Source organism: Notamacropus eugenii, chromosome 5 (assembly GCF_028372415.1).
Source record: "Notamacropus eugenii isolate mMacEug1 chromosome 5, mMacEug1.pri_v2, whole genome shotgun sequence".
Taxonomy (NCBI): domain Eukaryota; kingdom Metazoa; phylum Chordata; class Mammalia; order Diprotodontia; family Macropodidae; genus Notamacropus; species Notamacropus eugenii.
Window position 1 is genome coordinate 63,884,962 of NC_092876.1, and position 16,655 is coordinate 63,901,616.

The 16,655-nt window shown below is 46.5% G+C and overlaps 1 protein-coding gene across 3 annotated transcripts in view; it reads right to left on the bottom strand.

Moving 5' to 3' along the window:
• Positions 1 to 7,629, bottom strand: part of ASAP3 (ArfGAP with SH3 domain, ankyrin repeat and PH domain 3) — a 63,687-nt gene extending 56,058 nt beyond the window's left edge. Inside the window, exon 1 of one of the 3 annotated variants that reach the window (XR_011967084.1) lies at positions 7,339 to 7,629. Coding sequence is in view for 1 of the 3 variants with exons in the window: in XM_072609253.1 (XP_072465354.1) it covers positions 7,339 to 7,473 (135 nt within the window). In the remaining 2 variants the exon portion in view is untranslated. The remainder of the gene's footprint in view (positions 1 to 7,338) is intronic. The other 2 variants (XR_011967083.1, XM_072609253.1) reach the window with 2 other exon arrangements.
• Between the last annotated feature and the right edge of the window lie 9,026 nt (positions 7,630 to 16,655).

Below are 16,655 nucleotides of genomic sequence, written 5' to 3' on the forward strand. Positions count from 1 at the left end.
ACAACAGATAATATCTCATCAGACAGGTGGGGAACTGTCAGGGTGGTAAGTTATATATGTTGATGGATGAAGATGTTGTATTAGTTACTCTATTTTATCTGTTTTTCTTTGTTACAAGGGAGGATTCAATTCCTGATGGATGGAGAGGGAAGAGGGTGTGTAGAGAAAAGACTGTGATAGTGACATCACCTTAAAATTAACAAAAAAACAGGGGCCATTTCCTCCTCCCTCATCCTCTTTTGGAACATGCTCAGTTGACATTCCTGGTTCTAAAGCTTGCCTAAAACCCTTAAGAAATGGTGAGGTGAAAGGGTAGAGTGCTTGAGACTGGCTCTTGATACACTCATTTTTTTCAGTTTTAAAAAATGAAATAAAAGAAGGTATGTTACAGGGACTGACTCTCTGGATAGGAGATAGAAAAAGGATTGCTCTTTGCTCCCCACTGCTAGTGCTAACCAATGAGATCACCCACCACTTATACCATGTGTGTCCTACATATGGACAATTTTTTGTAAGTCAATTCTCCTTTTAGAATGTAAACTCCCCAAAGATGTCTTTATGTTCTTCTTTGTCCCCTCTGTGCTTAATATAGTGTCTAGCACTTTAAGAAATGCTTGTTGACTGACTAATTGAAGGTAACATAAAAACAAAAGCTATCAATAAAAACTGAAAAATAAACATATTGCATTTTTAAAAGAATAATGACTTGTAGGAAAATGGACAGAAGTCAGCATTTGTTTCCTGAAGGGCTCAAGTCCTCCCTCAGGGAAGCTGCCGATCTGTACCTTCAAAGGGAGTTTCCATGAGCCATTCCTCTGAGGTGTAATCACCCGTGCAGACCAAATTATTCTGTTTCCTCCTCTGATCTTTACAAGAGAAGTATGAGGTCATTAGCACAAAAACAGTTATCTTCATTTCAGAGATGGGAAAATTGAGAGGTGAAGGAATTTACCCATGATCAGATAGCTGAGGAGAAAGAGAAAGAGGACAGACTTACATCTGCAATGGAATTTTGGGACTGGAGAGTGCTTTCCATAAACTATCTCTGGGGAACTTGGTAGAAGAAGCAACCAACAGGGCTGGGGTTCAAGCCTTTTCCCTATGTGATGCTGTCTCTGGAAGGCCAGGACACTCTGACTAAAAGCCCACCTGGGAGCCAGGGGAAAGAGAAGGGTGAAGACCCACTACAGCCTCCCCACTCCTTGGTGGCTCAGCCAAAAAGACCAGCCTAGACCAAAAGTCACAGCCTGAGAAGCCGGGGGCTATTTGGCTCTCCTGATTTACAGATGGACATCCGGAGATGGACAAGAACACTGGACACTTACTGGTGGGGTAGCGGTGGGGTGGCCTTGGTGAAATGAGTTGGCCTCTCTGTCAGGCTCAGTTTTCTCATCTCTAAATTGGCTTATAATAACAGCCCCTGCCTTCCTGACTTCAAGTATAGAATTCTAGCTATGACATGCGATGTAGAAACTAGACTACCTTGAAAGGTTAAGTGGATTCTTTCCCAGGAGAGAGTTTGACCAGATAATCTATAATTGAGCACTGATCCTGTCTATCTTTATGATCCTATTCATTTACATATTCATAATAAAATGCACACTCTAGAGGGAAATCCCCATTTCTTGCTGAAAACTCTTGGGAATATGGTGGGGAAAACGATAGAATGCTGGACTCAGGAAGACCTGAGTTCAAATCCTGCCTCAGATACCTAACCCTTCTTAATACTAGTGCCTTCTCTAAGTTAATTACCTCCCTTTTATCCTTCATATGGTTTGTCTGTATATCCTGGTTTGCATGTTGATTCTCCCATTAAATTATAAGCTCCTTGAGGGCAGGGACTGTCTTTTGCCTCTTTTTGTATCTCTGGCATTTAGCAAGTGCGTGGCACTTAATAAATGGATTGATTGATTGATTATCTGTGTGACCCTGGACACCTGACATCAAAGACACAAGGTCTTCCACTGCATCCCAGGCCATCCCTAGTGTTCTTGACTTTTATCCACCCACTAGATTTCAAAGACTCTGGAAGACAGAATGAGGCTGATGACTTTGTACAACTCTGCCTCACTTAAATCCAATTCACAAACAAGTCAAGACAGCACCTTGTGATTTCTTTGATTCTCTTTGAAAATTAAAAATGAACAAAAATGACAATGTGACCCTGGGCAAGTCACTTTCAGAGTATCTGTTTCCTCAGCTGTAACATGGGTATAATAACAGTACTTCCCTGCCAGGGTTGCTGTGAAGATCAAATGAAATAATAATTGTAAAGCACTTGGCAAACGTTGAAGCTCTGCCTAAATGTTTCCTACTCTTAGTATTATTACCACCTTCCTCGTGGGGTGGTTATAAGGATAAAATGAAATAATGTATGCATAGTACTTTGTAAATCTCACTTATTGTTCTTATTTCAAATGAGGAGAGCGAGGCACAGAAAGGTTAGTTCGCTGACCCAAAGTCACACAGCTAGGAGGTAGCAGAGGTGGGGCTGGACTCTAGATCCAGCATTCTTCCCATGCCAGAGGTCAGAGGAGAAGGGTGCTCACTGGTAATTTCCAGGAGTAGGCACAGACCTGCAGGGCTTTGAATGGTGAGCGTGCCCTCAGCAGGACTGGGTGGGGGGCAGGAGATTCTAGGTCTTGAGCTGAAAGAAGTCCCTTTTGACATACAGGGAAGCCCAGGGAGTTGAAATGATTTCCCAAAGTCATGGGGAAGGTGAAAGGCAGAATAAGCATTTATTAAAAGCCTACTGTGTGCCAGGCACTGCAAGTATTATCTTTTTGGGAAAAGAGTATCATGTGTTTACAAAACACAGAGTAAAAGAGGGGGCTGCAGGCATCCTGGAGGAGAAACTCACCTATGTTATGTGATCCTGGCCAGATCATTTCTCTCTGGGTCTCAGTTTCCTCTTCAGCCAAGGAGGATGAACAAGATAATATTTAAGTTCTAAATCTAAAGATCCTGGGTCCTGGCTCCTGCCAAATAACAGTTGGCCTTTTCCTTTATCTCCCCGAACCTCAGCATTCCCATCCAAAAAATAGGGTTAATACAATTCTAAATTCCTAGTCCACAGGGTTGTTGTAAGAAAGGCGTTCTTGTAAACCATAAAGAATTTTATAAAAGGTCTTCTTTTAAAAAAAACCAACATTGTTTTTACATCTTCCAAATTTCACCCAGCTTCCCTTCTTCTCCTCCCTTCCAAACAGTCATCTCTTATAACAAAGCTCTTAAAGGGTTGCTATTATAAAAATCATGGCCTCACCCTTTTTAGGGGATAAATGGGACAAGCCATTTTCCTGCTTTAATTTTTCTAAATTCTGCAGATCATTGAGCAGGTCAGTAAAGAAGAATGAGACAACAGATCGAAAGCCCGGGCAGGACCTCAACATCCTCAGATATCCTAAAAGAACAGAGGAAGACCTCCCAGCCCCACCCTTGGAGGTGGGTAGGGTAGGTCTTATTATTTTCATTTTACCAAAGAAGAAACTCAATCTCAGAGACATTAAAGGACTTTCTGAAGGTCACAGAGGAATCTTCACTTGAGATCACAACTCTTTGAGTGAGTCAGGGTAGGTCTTATTAGCTCCACTTTACAGATAAGGAAACTGAGTCTCAGAGCTTCTGAACATATCTGTTGTCAGACTAGAAAAAATCAGGTTCAAAGGTAAACCTGAAGGGACCTGAGAGGAGGGAGTGCTGGAACAAGGGTCCGAGAGCATCAGAAGAGGCTCTAAGAACAAGAATGCAAGCAGAGGGATAAGCCTTAATGAGGAATGGGACTGTTTGTTTCTCTGGGACTGAAGGCCGAAGGAATGGGGGCAGGGGGAAGGGAAGAGGAAAGGGAGGGAGGTAAGAGGCTGAGGAAGCTCCCATCAGATGGCTTCAATCTTTTCAGTAGGTGGGCTGGGGTTGAAGGTGGGGTTGGTGACAAGAGGAGAGAAGAAAAGATTTGGAACAAATCTCTAGAGAAGAGAAGGAAATAAGGAACCAAGAAAGATAAAGGAAGAAAGAGTTTTGAGCAGAAGCCAAGACCCCGCTGAGGATGAGGTACCATGAATTTGTGGTGGATGAAACCAGTTTGATTTCATGATGTTATGAACTGCTTGGGAACAGGAGCATCAGGGGTTAGGGTGGAGGGGTTACCCAGAGACCAAGATTCCAGGGTCAGGGGCATTGCACAGCTTAGTAGCTAGAGATACATGGGTGTGGACCAACTATTGCTCAAGGAGAAAAATGAAGCCAACATTGGGAGGCTGGACCAGGAAAACTGGGATAATGATAATAATAACAGCTGACATTTAGAGGTTTGCAAGATTTCCCTCTCCCCTTTACAACAGGAATGGGACCTCCTTCGAGGGGAGGAGTGATTTTTGTTTTGTCTGGAATTCTCAGACCCAGCACATAAGAGGTATTTAAGAAATGATGGTTGAATTGGATTGAATATGAACAAAACAAGGAGAAAGGTGGAAGGATTGGAGGTGGCCCCATGGGGAGTGGTATTTAAAAATTCTGGGTCATGGAAATGAGGCAATCCTTAGATGGAAAGAGTTAAAAAGAGGTCAGGTTTCTGTTTCTGAATCTAGGTTCTAATCCTGACTTAGCTACTTGGAAATCTGCATGACCCTAGCTAGGTAAATCAATGAGACACTCAAGGTCTCAATTTTCTCAACTGTAAAATGAAGGGATTGGCTTAAGTGGCCCCTGACATTTCCTCCCAATGCTTAAAACAATATCTGGAATATAGTAGGTACTTAATAAATGCTTATAGATTGAATAGATAATTAAATCTATTATCCTTTGAGTATAGCTGAGGTAGATCAGATTGTTAGAGAGACTGTCAAGATAAATACTGAAGTTCTGACAAAGGGGGTTGGGTGAGAGGGAGGATGATGGGAGGGGAGAACGTCAGCCTGGGAGGAAGCCCTGTGAGCCAGCTGTTAATGTCAAGGAAGGAGATGAGCAAAAGTTTTGGTAGTGATAAATTTGGGTGAGTGAAATCAGTAGGGATGAGGAGAGAGGATGGGCTTTGAAGTCACCAAGATCATGGAAAGATGGCAGTAGGGGGATGATTAAAAGCTTCACTGGGGCAAAGCACACCCCTGCCCCTTCTCCTGGCCTCCAGTCAGGCAGACTGCAACATGGGACTGGCGTCCTCAGGTATTGTCAAAAGAGTGGAGGCAGAGACAATACTCCTTGAAAGGTTGCCAAGTTCCCAAGCCAAAGGGGGGACCAGCTTGGCCTGGTCTGAACCAGGGCATAGATAATGAGGTCCTAACCTGCTGCTGCTGCTGTCCTCGGTAGCCCATGCTAAAGGCTGCCTCCTTCCTCTCCCCTCCCCCCAGCACATAGAAGGAAAGGCCCACACGCATAGGGTAGGCCTTATGCGTGAGTATAAATGGATACTTCTGTCTACAGAGAAGTATTCATAGTTCAGCCTCTCAGGGAGGGGGGTTGGAATGAAGCTTATTTAATATTTTAACAAATGATCTGGCAGAGGGAGCACTCAGTGAAATCCCCGGGGTCCTCTGGCTCTGGTGATGACCTTCAGTTCTCTTGGTCATGAAGAACAAGGATTTCAGACCCTTTCATTTGGGGGTGGGGGTATAGATTCTAATCTAGACATCTGGTCCAACCCAAATGTGAGCAGAGATCTGCTGTATAACTTCCTGGCAATCAATCCACTGGCTGGCTGTTTGAAGGCCTTGGCCATGGCTCACTACCTCCCAAGGCTCACTACCTCCTGAGAAAGGTCATTGTGTGAGGTGGGGCAGAAAAGTAGTCAATGATCATCAGGCAAAGGTAGTGAAATGTATTGAGGATGCTTCACAGCATGGTGGAAAACATGATGGATTTAGATATTCTGAGGTCTGAGGTTGCCTATGTGACCTTTAGCACATCGCTTAATTTCCCTGGATCTCCATTTTCCTCAGTTCTAAAATAATGGGGTTGGATGAGATGACCTATAAGGTACCTTCCAATGATAAATGTATGATTCTATATATCCCAATTTAATTTCCTCTTGTTAGATTCAGTCCAATGTTCTGGCCTAACCTGCTGCCCTTCTCTATCCAAGGGTGGGGAACCTGGGGCTTTGGGGCCACATGTGGCCCTCTAGGTCCTCAAGTTCAGCCCTTTAACTGAATCCAAACTTCACAGAACAAAATTCCTTCATAAAAGGATTTGTTCTGTACAACCTGGACTCAAGTCAAAAGGCTGCACCCTAGGACTTAGAAGGCCACATGTGGCCTGTCCCTCCCTTCCCTCAACACACAGTGGGGAGAGAGGCCCAGGCTTGGGGTAGACCTTTTACATGAATATACATGGATCCTTCTTTTTGCATCCTGTCATTCAGAGAATTAGCTAAGTGCTCCAATTCTGTGTTGCCTGCAAATCTGGATCGCATGTGTGCTCTTCTCCAAGTCATGGATAAATACCTTAAAGTGACAACGGCCGGGCCTAGATCCCTGTGGCACTCTCCTAGAGACTGCCAAGCGGACAATGAAGCGTTTATCCGTGGATGCCTACTCATACTTTTATGAAATGATGCAGAATGAAGTAAGCAGAACCGAAAACAAGATGTGCAAATAAAATGACAAGTGCGTCAATGAAGAGGACAATGAAATAAAAGTAAAACTGAGAAAAGCAGGGATCCTGCCCTCAGGCCACTGACAGCTGGTGAAACATGGATGCAAAGAAAGCACTTGGAGGTTATCGAAGCCCGCTGGAACTGCTGGATTCTCTGCAAGGTACTTTCAACTATTCTCCCCATTCTACCAGTGAGGAAACAGCCTGGTCTTGAGAAATGAAGGGTCATAAGGCTACTAAGTGTAAGAGACAGGATTCAAACTCAGGTCCCCTCTCTGTCCACTAGGTGACATATAAGTCAGTGTGATTCAGGAAGATGACCATGGGCTGGAGTTAATCCCGACAGGCTTCAAGGAAGAGAAGGTCTTCAAGACTCAGTTGGGTTTAGTGAAAAGAGGACTGGGTTTGTAGCCAGAAGACTGGATATCCTGGTTGTGCCACTAAGTATATGGATGACCTTGGGTCAGTCACTGGTCTCGTTTTCTGGTCGGTGAAATGATCTAGAGGGTCACTGAAGTTCCCTACATCTCCGAATCTGCGATCCTAGGAACCGTCCCACAGCTTGGGGCACCCTGGGCTTTCCCATTCTGGATGACCTTACCTGCTCTCGGATGCGCAGGGGCACGGACCGGCCTGGCAGGCCCAGGAGGTGCCCGGGTCAGGTTCGGCCCCTCCACCCAGGACCCCCGGAGAGGGAGGGACCTTTGGGGTGGGACACGCCCCCTCCCAGTCCCAGCGTCTCCCCCTCACCTCCTCCCGGGCCAGCGCCGCCCCCCGGCATCGGGGCATCTTGGCAGCGAAGGCGAGCGCGGCAGGGCCGCCCTGGGAGCTGAGGTCGTCCGCGGTGACCGCCAGGAACTCGGCGACGCTGAGCTGCTCGGGCATGGCTGGGGCTGGGGCTGGGGTCCGGCGCGGGGCGCAGGGGTCGGGCAGCTGCGCCGGCTGGGTCGGACGGAGCGGAGCGGGGCGAGCGCGCTGCGCCGGGCGGCCTCTCGCTGCCCCGCCTGGGCACAGTCCGAGTCCGAGGGCCCGCCCCACCCCCGCCTCGCTCCTCCTGCGGCCGGCCCCTGCCAGCACCCTCCTCCACCCCCGGCCCGGCTAGGTCCGCCCCCCCAAGTCCCCACTGCCCCTGGCCCCCACCTTGCCCCGCCCCCTCTCCCTCCCACTCGCGCCCCAGGTCCCCCATTCCTTCTGCAGCCCCCCTCCGATCCCTCCCCCTCCAGGCCCCCTCCCCATTCTCCCGGGTCTGCCTCATCTCATCCCGCCCCCCCAGACCCTCCCCTGCACTCTGCAAGGCCCTCGGCTCCACCTCCCGGCCGCCCCACTTCGTTCGCCCCGCCCCCAGGTCCAGTCCAGCTCCTTCCCCCTTCTCTCCTTCCCACCTGGGCCCCGACGCCGCGGCTCCGCCCTCCGTCTCGCTGCCTGGGGCTCCCCGCAGTCCTGCGGGCTCAGCCTGTTTTTCCCCCTACCCCCTCCAGCCCCAGCTTCTCTGGGCTCCCGCCCCGCCCCGCTCTTGGCCCCGGGCCCAGGAGCACTGCCCCATCCCCCCTAACCCGGCTGTACTGGCCCGACTTCTCCTTAGACAGCCCTTCCCGGCCCTACCCCCCACAAAACAATCGGGGCCCTCAGGAGCCCTCCTGTCTCTCCTCTCTGAGGCTGCTGCAGCTCACCAAACAGAAACGCTCGGGCAGTGTGGAGTGTCAGTATCCTCATTTTACGGAGGAGGAAACTGAGGCCCAGAGAAGGGACGTGATCTCACGGACTCAGCCCTTAACGAGGGTGAGCAAAGCCAGGAACCCCTATGGTCCTGACTTTCATTACCACCTCGAGTGTGGATCCTCACCTTCCCCACCCAAACAAAAGCCATCCTCCGGCTCCGGAGGGGGACTTCCCCTTTCTCGCTTGAGGCCCCACCGATGCCCCAGTCACCCGACTCCGTAAGAGCTGACTCCTCCCTTTCCCATCTGGTCCGTACACCACAAGTCACCCAACCCACAACCCAATTCCTTCCTCTGTTGGGTCACAAGGCAGATTCAGAACTAGGAGGGACTAGTTTGTCCAAACTCCTTACTCTGCAAAGGAGAATAGAGGCCCAGAAAGCGGAGGTGACTAGTCTAGGGTCAGTCAGTCAATGAGCATTTAGTAAGAACTTACGATGTACTGGGAACTACGGAGGAAGGCAAAACCCAGTCCCAGTTGTCCAGGAGTTCCTATTCTAATAGGGGAGACCACATACTAACAACTGTGGGGACTAGATATTTACAATATAGATTAAAGATACTCTCAGAGCTTGAGGTACTTGCAGTAAGGGGTGGAGGGAAGGGCAGACCTCCTCCTGCAGAAGATGAGATTTGAACCACTTCTGAAGAAAGCCAAGAAACTAGGAGTTAGAGGTAAGGAGCCAGGTCACTCTAGGCATGAGCTACCGCTAGTGTAAAAGCCCGGAATCTGGAGATGGAATCTTTGGAGTCTAGTGCTAAGACATAAGTCAAGATGACTGGTGACGGACCCTGCAAATGGTTTAGAAGAGAGTGGAAAGAGAGAAAATAGAGGTACCTGGTGCAGACCAGCTCTGAAGGACTTTAGTCATGAAGGGGAAGAGAGGTACAGAGTGTTGTTTTGTTTTGTCTGTTTTAAGGATGGGACAGATGCAGCGGAGCTGAGACTCAAAGGCTTTGTATGACCTCAACTCCTCTCCTTGTATTCCCCTTCTCCCCTCCAATATATCTAGAGCATATGGCCAGGTGCACAGGTCTGCCCACATCCCTCCCCTGGTAATTCACTGGCTCTTTATCAGCTGTGGATCAAAGTCCAAAGTCTTTAACCTGACTTTCCTCCCTACCTCCCCACCCCCAGTATTGTATTGATTTTACTTTATATGTGTAGCTTATCTTATCTAATAATATGCAAGCTCCTTGAAGGCAGAGGGGTTTCATTTTTGTCTCCGTGTCCCTAGTGCTTAGGACAGCGTCCAGAGACCGTATTAAACATACATGGTATTTAGTAAATGCTTGTTGACTGACATTGATTCAAGACTGTTACGTACTATTTCTTCCATCCAACCCTAGGCTTTCCTGCCTCTGCCCATATTCCCCCACTTAGGCTGCTAGGAGTCAGGTTTGAGGTGGACAGCCCATATTAAATCTTGCCCAGCCTTTGAAGGCAAACTTAAATCTTGTCCAGCCTTTGGTGGCCCAAATGCCATCTCTTCTAGGCAGCTGCCTTCCTGGCCTCTGAAATTCTAGAGCTCCTGGTGCTTTTCCCAAGGCCTAGAGCCACAGAACATGATGATATACTCCCTGCTTCACCTCTCAAGTATAAGCTCCTTGAGGCCAGAGCCTGTGTCTCATTTTCTGCCTCCTCCTCAGTGTTCAGCACAGGGCTTTGCTCATAGTTGACCAATAGCAAATGTTTGTTCATCATCCTTGTGAAGTCATCGGTCCTCTTTGAGAATAAAGGGTAAATCAATTAATTAAAGGATGATAAGAATTAATAACCATTGTAGGGTTCATAGACACCTCAGAACTGTGTGATCTCGATGCCTTCTAAAATCCATTCCAGTTCTAAATCTATGATCTTATGATATCTGCCTAGCCACCAGTGCAGACGCCTCTAAGAGCTCCCCACCCAGGGACAAAAAAAAAAATCTTGCCATAGTTGACCTGGTTGGTGATTGGACTCATCCATACCCATCCTAGCTGAAAGGTCTCAGGCACATCCAACCATTGACCAACCTTTGCCTTTGATCCTCCCTCTGGACCAGACATTCTACATCTGCCCTTCCGTCTCACCCCTCTGCCTTTTACTTATGGGATGATCGCTTATTTGGCCAAAGGTGAGACATCCTATTGTCCTAGAAATGCCCAAGATTCAGTCTTGGTCGATGCAGACCAAAACTTGGCTTCCATTCCCTGCTTCCTCGTACCCATCCCTATCAATCCCATCTCTCTTGTGTTCCCATCCTAGTCTGACCCTTCTTCTTGTTCCTGTTCCACTGGCAACAAACTGCTCTTCCTATTAGATCTATTCCTCTCAGACTCTACAGTCATGGCTCCCTCTAGAGCAGGGCTTCTTAAACTTTTTCCACTTGATGCTGCGTGGCCTGAGGGCATATATACAGAACCAAGGCTGCAGTGAAACTGTGAGAAACACCCCAGATTCATTATACATTTGATTTTTAATTAATTTTTGGTTGTTGCACATTCAAAAACCTTTTATTGTTGTAAATTTTTTTTTGACCCTATATGGGGTCATGACCCACAGTTTGCATCCTTGACCATCTTCTTCAGCCCTGGAGGACAACACAGTGGTCAAGGAGGAGTACCTCTGATTCCTACTCCTCTCCGCCGCTTCTAAGACCCTCCTCTGCACTCTCACTGAACAGACTCTGCCTTCCTTTGAGGTTCACTCCAACCGGACACATTCCCCATCCGAATTCTGATGTCTGTCCCCATCTTGAGGCCAGTCTTTCTCCCTTCTCAAGGTGTTCAGTTCCTGGCTCACAGTTTTCCTCTATATCCCAATTTCCTCCCCTTAGACTCAGGGACTTAAATTTACAGGCGATGTTCAAATATCCTGCCTTTTAAGTTCATCAGTCTTCCTAGTTCTGATGGCATTCACCTCCACTCTGATTTGGCCACACGCAGGGCTGGTCATATGTCCCTGATCTCATCATCCACAATCTGGCCACCTCCACTATTCCTAACTCTACATAAGGAAAAGCTTCCTGGAGGAATTGGCTTTTGGACTGTCTTAAAGGGAGCCAGGGATTCTGAGTCAGAGGCTGAGGGAGAGCCTCATTACAGGCATAAGGAACAGCTCAGATGTTGTGTTTGAGGAAAAGTAGGAAGTTTAGAAAGACAGGAAGGGATTAGGTTGAGAAAAGCATTAAATGCCAAATAAAGGAAATTGTATTTGATCCTAGAGGTAATAGGGAGCCATGGGGATTTATTGAGTAGGAGAGTTATGTGGGCACATCTATACTTTAGGAAAGTCATTTTGGCAGTTCCCCTCAGAGTGGGGAGGGACTTGAGGCAGAGAGACCAATTAGGAGGTTCCTGCCACAATTCTAGTGAAGACCCCCATTAACTCTGGTCTGGACCTTTCTAATAGCCTGTTGGTGGATCCTCCTGCCTCAGGTCTCTCCCCTCTCCAGTTCATCCTCCATCCAAGCACTAAAGGGATTTTCTTTTTAAAGAATAAATCTGATCATGTCACTCCACCTCCCATTTAATAAACTGCTGTGGCTCCCTAATGTCTTGAGGATCAAATACCAAATGCTCTGCTTCACATTCAAAGCCCTTCCTAATCTAACCCACTCTTACCTTGACTCTTCCACCTGTACATCCTCTTCCATCTAGTGACACTGGCCTCCTGGCTGTTCCACAAACAGGACACTCCATTTCTCTGCTCCCAGAATTTTCTCTGACTGTCCCCCATGCTTAAAACACTTCACCTTCTACAGGAAGCCTTCCCCAACCACTCTTCAATCCAGCGCCTTCCCTTTGTTCATTATTTCATCTGAATCTTCTACATAGCTTGCTTTGTATTACTTATTTGCACGTTGTCTCTCCCATTAGATCGTAAGTTTCTGGATTGTAAGGCCTTTTTGTATCTCCAGTACTTAGTATAGTGCCTGACACATAGTAGGTGCTTAATGAGATTGATTGATTGATGACTGATTGATTGTGGCAGTAGTCCACCTGAGAAATGATGAGGGCCTGAACTTAGTGACTATGAGTAGAGAAGAGATGATATATGAGAGATGTTATGGAGAAAGAGATGATTTGGCATTTCGTGGGTTATATGAGGAGGGTAAAAGGGAGAAATTGAGAATGATCTTTATGTAATGAACCTGAAACTCCTTGGACCATGACTTCCTACTTCCCTTTTCACGGTGTCACTTTCCACCTCTTCCAAACCCTCTGTCCACCCTTATCTCAGTTTGTCCCTCTTGCTTTCCCAGCCCACCCTCCCTACTCCGGCCTTACATTACTCCCCTAGGGATCTTCAACTGTAGACTTAACCAGGTTCAGTCGGTACTTGGCACTCTGTGCTCTGCCCTTGGGGCTAATAATAGCTTCTACCTCCCAGGCTTGTTGTCACCAGCCAATGAGATAATAAGTGTAAAGCATTTTATGAGCTTTAAAGCACTATTTAAATGCTAGCTGTCCCGAGTGGTATTTCTTTGTGTTCTGGTGAGTAAACATACAGCACGATAACCTGTCCGCACAGTGGTGGGTTTTGCACCAACTTGGTCCTAACTTAGATTGGAGGGCAACAGTGAATACTCTGCTTGTCATTGTTTCTTATTGGCCTGGATGAGCAGGAAAGTTATTCTGCTGACAATTTTGAAAATGGGAGGGAGCCTTGGTCAACATTATGAAGCTCTGGCCACCAGAGGGCAGTGATCGCCCCAATCTGGATTCACACAACCTCTGGCCTTGGTCCTGGCTAGATTTGGGGGATGAGGGGAAGAGCCTGAGGACAGCAACCTGGTGTCCTTATCACCCAGGATATATACCTGAGAATGGCAGTTCCAGGATCTCAAGTCAACTCAGCTGTGCCAATGAAAAGAGTCTATTATAGAAACATCCATAGTGGTCATTCAGTCATCTATGGTCAGTGACCAGCGGTAGTCTTTGGTCAAGGTCAATTTTGGACTGTCACAGGGAAACAGGGCCAATCACAACTGGTGATGTCACCTAATTAGTATTTACACTGTACCACTAGCCCTCACCTTAAGCTCTCCAAGCTGATTTCCTTATGGGCTACATAAGGATGTTTGGCCTTAACAATGTCAAAAAGGTCCCATATTTTAAGATCTCATCCAGCTCTAAGATTCTATCTCCTAAAGCCCTTTCTAGATCCAATATTCTCTATTTTAAGGTCTTTTCCAGATCTGCCGTTGTGTCAACATCTGACATCCTGTGTGCCAAAGGCCTTCCCAGCTCTGACACTGTGTTCTAAGGCCCCTCCCAGCTCTGACATTCTGTGTTCTTAGGGCCCTCCCAGCTCTGACATTCTATGATGTACATCAACAAAGCCTGACCATTACTGACTAGGATAAATGGGCTAGTAAATTCTGAGCTATGTTCCTAGTAGGGTGGATGGTATTGTGCAGTTTATCTCCTTTCCTCTTCCCCTCTGGGATCCATGATAGATATTGTCAGGGTGGCTACCTGGAGAGAGGAATGACGTAGCACTGACACAGATGTGAATCTTCCCTCCACCAAAAGCTAATTGGGCTCATATGGGAAAGAGGCGAGCATCCTGTCACCCTCAGTGCTGTGCTGCCACCAATAACTTATCCACTCAGTCCAGAATATAGACTCAGCCTGGAAAGGAGGCTGCCCAGCATTCTCAGGTGACCACATCTCCTCCTATCTGCTCTTCCCTTAGCGCCAGCAAAAAATTGGAAAAAGCCAAAGAAATGAATCACAAATGGTAGAATTTCATTGTGTGTATGGGGAGGGGGCAGTGTGTATGTGTGTATGTGTGTTTGTAAAAGGGTAGAGGTGTGGATATGGTGAAGGAGAGCCAGCCAGCACTGAATTTGGAACCAGAGGACTTTGGTTTGAATCCCAGCTAGGTGACCTTACATTTGTAAATCCCTTTCCCCCTTTCAGTCTGATACAAAATGAAGAGGTCAGTCTGTATGGTGTCTGAGATCTCTCCCAGCTCTCATTATAGGATACTGTCCTCTCCTGAAGGGCTCCTGTCACCCTGAGCCGCCCTTGCTCCACCTTCGGAGCCTAGGAGGGTATTTGTAAGGGCACCTCTTAAGTGACATCAGGAATCCAAAACCACAGAGCCTCGCCACCCTGTTTAATACTGGGCTTGTTGTAAGGATCAAATGAGATATTTGCAGTGTGCTCATCACTGCAGAGCACCACATAGTTGGTGCTATAAGAATACTATCTATTATTATAATTATAATCATATAACATGTTTTATATATAATAATTATATACTATCATTATTATAGAATTCATATAGTGCCTTAAGGTTTACAAAGCACCTTACAAATATTAGCCTCGCAACAACCCTGGAAGGTAGGTTCATTTTACCAATGAGGAAACTGAGGCAAGCTCTCAGTACAAGCAATGCAACACAGGCTTCCCATTTCTCCAGCCTGCTCACCAAAACAGGTCCTATGAAAGGTAGACACCAGATCCAGAATGAAATATTCAGAGGGGAAAAAGGACCCTAAGAGTGGGAACAAGAATCATTCGAATATACATTCAAGGTGGTTTTCCTTCAAGCTGCCTCCTTCCCCCCAAAAAAGATGTCGGACCTTCCTGATTTGTCAACTAAAGGGATTAATGAATCCCACTGACAAGGCTCAGGGCCTGGGGAGGTGGAAGGGAACCTTACAGTGGCTGAATCCAAACTGCTCCAGGTAGAATTGCAGAGACACACCTGCAGACCCAGCCAAGCTAGGGGATGATTTGGCTGGATTATACTCATTTGTTACAAGGGAGGGCTTTTATTATTTGGGAAAATAGTGGGAGGAGCTAGAATGATACCAAAGAGCAAGAACAGTGAATCATTTAAAAATACTCATGTAAGCAGCAGGCCATTCAGAAGAGGAAATGGATACATGGGCAGTGTTGTGACTCATGTTAAATTTGAAACTCTATTTAAAATCTCAGACATAGAAATTCACTGTCTCATTCACCATCAGGGATTTTGAGGTAGAAGCTACCTCCAGGTTTATGTAGCTGCACCTTCATGATTTTACCACTTCCACAGAATGACTCACCCAAGGTCACTCACCCAAGCTTAAGAGGTGGAATTCAAACCCAGGATCTCTGATTCTGCACTTTTCCACTGTATTATTACTAGTAGCCTCCCTAAAAAGTAAGCCTTTTCTTCTGTCTTTTGTACGGGGAAGTATACATGCTTGTGGATGCCTGGCAACTTCATAATAAAGAATTTTTTAAAAATAAATTTTTCTGAAAAAACCTGTCACTGAACACATGCACTGTATAATCTATAGCTTCCTGGCACCTGTATTTTTGGCAAACCAAAGTTTTAATGTTATATTGTTGAAATTGCCACCTGATGCATAGAACTGAACCTGAAAGCCACTTTGGGAGAAAAAAAAAGACTAGATCTTAAGACAGCCAGATGTGTGTGTGATATCCATGTATACACACAGGTGTGTGGATAGAGATCTCTCTACACAAACACACATATTCTGTGCTCTAAGGCTCCTCCCAACACCATCTAGTCATTATATATGGGGGTTAATATTATACACACAAACATTAGAATTTAAGATTGAAAAGGCTGTCTCTTCTGCCACGCATTGTACACTAACATAGCTTATTTATTCTGCTGCTACAAGGGGGGTAAAGAGAGGAAGGGGGGAGAGAGATGGAAAGATGAAGAGAGGTGGGGAAGAGGAGGGAGAGAGAAATGGAGAGAAGGGAAAGAGAAAGAGAGAGAGAGATAGAGAAAGAGAAGGAGGGAGAGAGAGCATGAGTCTAGGCCTATATCTATAGACAGGATATATAGACAGATGGATATGTAAGATAGCTAGCTAGCTAGTTTGCCCCCTTCTGGCAGCAGAAGAGACAGTGCATTAGTATCAGATATATAGCAAAGGACTAGAAGGAACTTTTTGAATTTTAAATTCCAGGAAATGTATTCATGCTACTTGGGGCTTGGCCCAGATAGTACTGTTTGTTTCCCAATAAACCCAGGACCATGCAGAAGGCACCACTGGCAGAAAGTCAGGCGCCCATCACTGGATGGGGAAGATTCCTGCAGCGGTGAAAGACCAAGAGACATGAGATATATGCAAGAAAATTATGAAAAGTGAGTCAACACCTTGCTAAAGGAGACCCCAAAATATGCTGAAGAAAACAACACTTTGAAAAATACTAACCCAAATAGCAAAAGAGGTTCAAAAAGTGGTGAAAGATCAGCTTCACACTGGCCTCCCTTAAAGCTGCTGTGGTCTCAGTGGTCTGAAAGGCCTTAAGGATGAAGACCTTAACCCAGACAAGACTCCTGATGGGACATTTGGGGGCTCCCCAACCTCCCTCCACATGAAGGGT